Here is a 6,901-nt window from a genome sequence, read left to right on the forward strand (position 1 = left end):
GTTCGTATTCGCCTTGATTCTTCTACTCTGCTCCCTTTCCCCCGCACACAGCCCACGAGTTTTTGAAAACGGTCCCACTCCAGCTGTTCTGAGCACTAGGGATTCGTCTAGCTCGGTCCCTTCGCTGTGGCGGCGGCTGGTGGGAGCGGATTCGCGGGCCCGCAATCTCGAATGGTACTGGAGGTGTCGCCTCTATCCTCTGGCACTGCGGGCTCTGGGCTCCCTCCTCGCGGTTGTCTCGCTTCTTGTCGTATGGAGTGAATGCACATTCTTCGTCCGGGAGCCTCGCCTCTCCGTTATCGCTGCAATCATCCATTCTCACCAGACCATCACGTCGTATAATCTCATTGCAGTAAGGCTAGCTTTTCTGTCAGGCAACTGCTTTTTAGATCCACTAAACAGTTTGTGTAATCTTTCAATTTCGTGGGTTATAGCGGTATGAGCTGTGATGCTTTTCTACCGCCTAATCGTTTTCTTGGACCCTAATATTTGTCTTCTGTTGAAATTCCGTAATCCAATGGAATACACGTTTCAATAGTCCATGCGGCTATCTTGTTTCGTAATACATAATGGTTCATGAAACGATGGTTTTTTGGATTGTGGTAATCACAGTTGTTCACGTGGCATATCGTCTTTGGGAATTCCTGCCTTTTGGCGCGTTGTCTTCTTCCTAAATGTGAAAGCCCATGGATTGAGTCATTGTACAGCCCATGCGACCATCGAATTCAATGAAACGCAGCTATTAGAAGTTACTGTATCGTCTGAAATATCAGTCCTTCCAATACCCTTACGTTCCATCCCATCGTCCCCATTCAACGCGTTAAAGTTCATGGTCTAAGTCTTGCGAAAATCCTTGGAGCCTCCAGGTTTCATCAGGCATGGTAATTCTTTAATTGATACTTTTGCCGACTGTAACACCTGTGATCGGCTGTGTTGCATTTTCCTAGTACAAAGATAGCCTCTATGCACCGAAGCTGATAAAAGGAGTAGTTGATTATGTCATTCAAACATCTCGTTTCATAAAATGCAATAATTAGCGTAGCTGTAGCCGTAGAGGTCGTAGCATTGAAAACCAATCATCTGCTGCGCTATTTTCTTATTTCCAATCTTCCGAGGTCTTGCATCCTTTGCGGAGGCAAAGCTCATGAAATGTGCTGCCGAATAATTCATTACGTCATTTGTACTTTTAAGACTTAACAATGAATGTTGTAATGTCCATATCTGTTCATGTTGTACTAAAATTTCTTCATAAAGGTGGTTTTTCCCGATACACTGGGCTCTTCTGGATAATAATGTTTGCTTTGTTTTGAATTGATCAAATCTCTTCAAAAGAGCTTTCTTTTTCAGATGTCTACTGCATTGATTTAATTTGTACTTTTTTGGTTTTGCTCTGTACTTCTTTATCGCTTCATTGGTCAAAGTCAAAAACAGAAGTGTAACTTTTCCGCATTTCACGATTGTAATTTGACTGAAGTTTTTCACCAAGGTGATCATCGCTTATCTTCGAGATTGTGCTAGTTGCTTAAGGTCATGCAAAATTTTTGGATTGGATACAGAAGCGTGGTACTGTTTTTTGTATAATGCCTGGAATGTGGTAGAGGACATCAGGTCAGATCGACACTTGGATTTTACAAATAATGCAACTAATTTCAAGTAGGGCAAACTACATACATTTTCAGCACATGGTACTATTTCTATGTTTATACACTTATCTCAGCGTTTACCTGTCACTTGAAAAGCATTGACGCAGAAAGATTTGTTATTATGTCTGAACTATCTCAGAGTAGACTGCTTCACTTTGTCATCCGCACTGGCGATGAAATCGCCTGCCTCTGTTGCTCTGATGTGTGTCATGATTTTTAAAAGGAAACATTTTTCTCAGATTTTGTTGTTTGTAACGACACGAACCAGGGAAATCCTGCCCTTATTGTCAGAAGCTCCTTCAACTCATTGCCACGTTCAACTCTCCTGTTCTGCTCAAAAAATGGAATGTCGACATCACGAATGCTAATGAATGACTGTGATTATTATCCCAAAGAAATATTCGTCTCATTGGCAGGTTTAGGTCAGCTTATGCGTTGAGCACTTAAAGGAATGGACACCACAACGGCCGGCTTTGTGAATGACAGACATAGGCTAGAATTTTACTTCCTAAGTAGCTGATCTTCTCAGTTATCGTGCCGCGCCTTATTTCTCCCATTGATAGTCGGAGATCGTATGCACTAGTTCATCATTATACATTGTTACGTAAAACTTTAATCGCTTTTGCCTGCCGTCTTAACTGACGGCGTTTGGACTGGTCTGGGACACCATTTGCACCTATTACTGTGCACAGCACCGTCACGATTGAAACCCAAATTAAATCCATAAATGTTCCGGTTTTGCTTGATCGTCCTCGTTAATGCCAAGTGACAAGGCACCGTGTCACTTGCCGTATTATGTGCGCCGTTTTTTGTTATTCCATTCTAGGCGTCGTTGTTGTAATGGATATATTGAAACTATAATATATAACCTTTACCTTATATATTGTAATGTTGGTGCTGATACACATAGATAGTAAGGAAATTTCCCTATCCTGTCGTCTGTTGGACGAAATACACCAGTGTAATCATACGAGCCGCGAAGTGAAAACGCGTTTCGCAGATCTTAAGCTCATTTTCTAGTGCAAACATTTACACCATGGGAAGAATTTGTAGATATTTGTAGTCTTTTTACCAATATTTTAGTCTGTTTGTTCTCCTTCTGGCTTTCTAGACTTTTTGAAACTTGGTAGGTATAAGGATCTCCGGATTTTTTACCTATTCGTCATTGTTAACTTAGAGAAACTGACACTCATATACCTGGGGATAATTGCTAAAAGGGGGTCAAGAGTCGTCACATGGACCTTCCACTGTAGATTCCTGTGATTTAAGTCTTCTATTAGGCAACATTTTTGTTTATTTTTGCATAGTAGTTAATTTTGATCACAGTTCCTTCCTACGCAGAAGTGAAACGCCAACCACGGTGCCAGGGATACTGTTTCCATTCATCAAAAAACCTATGGAATTTAGTATCTTCCATGGCGCTGTCACTGACATAGAGCTGGACCTGCCCTGAAAATGTGTTTAAAGCGCGATTCTAATAATACCTTTATCATTGTGGTACCGAAGGTTTGCAGACGTGAATTCGGCCTCAATGGTTGAAGCATCAATTTAATAGATGTCGACCCTTCTAACTGGTTTTTCTTACCCACTTAACCCCCTCTTGTATCCACGTTTAAACCCAAGTGGATAGACTTTTTCTTCACTTCAGTTCGTCAGTTTTGCATTCCTGGGCTACTTGGGCTTCTGTATCTACTTCACGGCCTACCGTCTTCGATTCTTTAACTACTACCGCCTCGTGCCTAACCACCACTCCGATGCCATCAGCCTCATCTTCTACGGCTAGTGAGTCCTCTTTGTGTCATGTTGCTCGACGAGTTACGCTGGTATAGAGGGGTAAGGCCCTCTGAATACTATTCGAGGTCTTTGCCTGTTTATTTGACCAATGTAGATCTTACATGCTTGCTAAATGGAAGAGGCAATATTTTCGACCAATCCCTTTCTTGCCACACTGAATTTGTAAGCTTGCATGGACAGTACGGAGACGAAGTAGTCAAATTATTTGCCTACTGAGCATTGTGCCTTCATCTGCTGGTGTATTTAAAAAAATACTTCGCTAAAATAATGTTGACTCACAGTTGATGAGTCGATCTAACTTTCCTGTGTATAAGAAGTCGAGCAGAGAAGTTAAGTCTGTGACTCCGAACCTTTGAACCTGCTTTTATTGTACGGATACAATAAAAGCCGTTGGTGCAGCGTAGGATTGGCCGTCCCTTTGGTTTTGGGTCCAGATCCACTTTTTTCATTGAGTGAGAAGTTGGGACCTGTTAGTAGCAAACCATACACTTAAATGGCCCACGTGTTTAATATTTTCTTATACAACCCATATAATCACGCTCGTTACCAGTTTCACAGAGATGTGTGACGTGTTCCTTACCAGCTCTCGTATCCAACTGCACAAAATCGTTTCACGATCGGGCTGATGTGGTTTTTAAAAATCAAATAGCTGTAGGATAATTCTGATTCAACGATGATTACATTCGTAGTTTTTGAATGGCGTATCGTTAAATAGTACACTTGTGTGTGAATTTTTAAGTTGCCCAATGGTCTTTGAGAACCTGGTCAGAAACCTCCCAGGGTTTCATCCATTTTTCTTTAAAAAACTAAGGCCTAGCACAAGAACTAAAGTTTTAGGATCTTTTTAACACTTTACCTCAGTTCTTACAATACTTTGCCGTCTGAATCCCTCAATCTTTAAAGCCTCCTTCGGCAATGCGGATCCGAAACAACTAACGTACTCTGTAACTGAGCATTTTCGACTTCTTCACTGGCCATGCCTTTCGATCCGTTTCTGTGCCTGTACGAAGGCAAGGTCAGTCAACGGTATAGTTCCTTTCTCTTTAGCTATGCCCATTCAAGTTGGCTTCGGAAACATGAACAATATACAGCCGTCCGATATTGATACTGAGTTAATGCTGGTTTTTTAGGTCTTAGTTCAGGTGATCATCGGGAAGGAGGTTTCTATGTTTGTTGGAGAAGTCCGCTTCTTTTTTTAGAATTCTCGCCTCTGCTGATTAATAGTGGAGACAAGTGCAGGAAATAGCTCTCTTAAACCCATTTTTTATGCGTTGCCTTTTGAACGAATGGCATCAAAAGTGGGATCAGTAGCTTCGTGCGTAGCACCTAAGTTGTCTCCGAAGGTCCCCTAAGGCATACGAACGCAAAATGAACTTCACTATAAACGAAAAGAATGGTTGAGAGCCTAGCATCAATGAGGAGGTCAAATCGCACGATTATTTTCTTTGATGAAAGTAAACATCAATCATGGACTTACTAGTTTCTAACATGTGTACCCAAGTCTTTACGAATGACTTAACGTCTGTTTCAGCATGCTCTGCCGACTGACTCCGTCTCTATGCGTGAATTTCCTCTGCTTGGCCCATCTGGATAGTCACGTCATATCCGCTTCCGTTGATACTACTTCCGCTGTCACCAATAAAAACAGCACAGTCGCCACGACCGCCAATGAGACTACCAACACCACCATACCCCCATCTGCCACAAGCGCCTACTACGAGACGGCTTTCACAAAGTTCATGGGCCACCTAGACGTGGTACCTTTTATTGCTAACGGCTTCAACATCTACTTTCCCATTATTGTGGTGCTGCTGTGTCTGGTGACCTTCTTCAGTCTGGGCAGTCGCTTGCTCACCTGCCTGGGCATGCCTCAACTCATTGGTCCGAGTTTCATTGATAAGCGGCTACCTGCCGGGGAAAGCAGTTCTGTGGACGATGCTATTGAGGATGGTCGAATGTTGCTCTACCGGGGTATGATGACGGCTATCCATCCTCATTTCATTTCTCTTGGATGTGATCTTTTAGGGTATTGATTGTTTAGTCGTTAAGTGGAACGCGTCCCCGATGAACATTCGTCCCACTGATCGGAATAAGACCGCTTGACTTTTTGGTATCTTTAGCAAAGCTAGTGAACAAATGCAAAACTGTATGCTAGGTGTAGGATAGATCGATCAAATAGAAAATCATATGGAATGAATCTTGACAGGTACTCCGTTTAACGCGTTCGCATCCATAGTCTCAGGCAGCAGTCGACTATTGCAGTCACTGAGATGTGCTATTCCATTATGTCACCGGTTCTCTTTATCTCTGTTTCACCTCACCAATCTACTTCATTCCAATAAGATCACGGCATTACATATGTGTGGCGCTGGCGGAAAACAGGTTAAATGTGAGGCATTGTGTGCAGTTGATGCTGAAAAGTTGGTTTACACAGACTCTTACCATCATAATGAAACGGTAATTTATGCCTGAACTTTGAGAAGGATGTGGTTTACCGCAAGCCATAGAACGACCTTCTGTTGCAAAGGTAGTGTTTTAAAATAGACTACTTACCGGCAAGTATCTTTCAATGCATTCAAGCAAATTGGAAAAGTCGGGTTGCTGCATTTACAAATTGCTTAAATTCATCACTTTTTAATTGTCACTATTGTATTTACTTCTGCAGTCATTTTCCATTCATCCAGGATAGGGTTATGGTAGCTACCTAATGTTCTATCACTTATTTAACGAATTCTCTGCAATTTTTGGTATAGTTAGCTGCAATAGCTTGTTGTAGCTGGTAGCGGAATGCGCAGTGCTCGTGGCTGTTTAATGCGCCTGCATTACAAGGCTTGCATATGCATCACTCTATCGGAATCCTTCAAAAATGTTGGCCAAACGAAACCGGTGCTGTTCCAGTTTGTCCTACTTACGAACCAAGTTGAACGCGATTTCGAAGCCGCGGCTACAGAAGGTCGCCAAATTGGTGTATGACTTTTGTGGTTGTAGGACAAACTAGCTGAAAATTTTGTGAACAAGTTACTTGAATCGAACTATGAATTACGATGATCCTGCGCTGCGATAACAAAGGGAAGTTACGTGACACCATTGATTACAGTGAATGGAGGTGAACGTGCCAAGGAGTTGTAGCTTTCAGACGCATTTAAGGTGGTCAAATGAACCGATTGGTTTACACCCAAATTAACCGGGAACGAAAAGTCGTGGTGGAACCCAAGCTAAATAGGTGCCATCTGTATCCCATGCATTAACAGATGAAAGACAGAAAGTTTCAATGATTGTGAATTCAATTGATTTCAATCACATCTTATTCGGTTTTTGCTGGCTGGTCGGTTGTTGATGGAAGACGACTTCTGCATTGCTTAGGTATACCCAAACTATCTTTTTACACACTACTAACCCCACACCCCGGAGGAACGCATCACTTTACCCTCTGGAGGCTATACCTTGTGTGTGTAGATTGCAGG

At 42.2% G+C, this 6,901-nt stretch overlaps 1 protein-coding gene across 1 annotated transcript in view; it reads left to right on the plus strand. All coding sequences in view use genetic code 11, as the record gives it.

The window, feature by feature from the left end:
• EGR_01134 (LMBR1 domain-containing protein) overlaps positions 1 to 6,901 on the plus strand; it is a gene marked incomplete at both ends in the record, with an annotated part of 12,441 nt that overhangs the window by 3,531 nt on the left and 2,009 nt on the right. Inside the window, 4 exons of the mRNA XM_024490383.1 lie at positions 52 to 352; positions 3,292 to 3,425; positions 4,969 to 5,408; positions 6,214 to 6,402. Of these exons, the coding sequence (XP_024355202.1) occupies positions 52 to 352; positions 3,292 to 3,425; positions 4,969 to 5,408; positions 6,214 to 6,402 (1,064 nt within the window). The remainder of the gene's footprint in view (positions 1 to 51; positions 353 to 3,291; positions 3,426 to 4,968; positions 5,409 to 6,213; positions 6,403 to 6,901) is intronic.

The sequence above is a fragment of the Echinococcus granulosus genome, assembly GCF_000524195.1.
Source record: "Echinococcus granulosus chromosome Unknown EG_S00004, whole genome shotgun sequence".
Classification (NCBI taxonomy): domain Eukaryota; kingdom Metazoa; phylum Platyhelminthes; class Cestoda; order Cyclophyllidea; family Taeniidae; genus Echinococcus; species Echinococcus granulosus.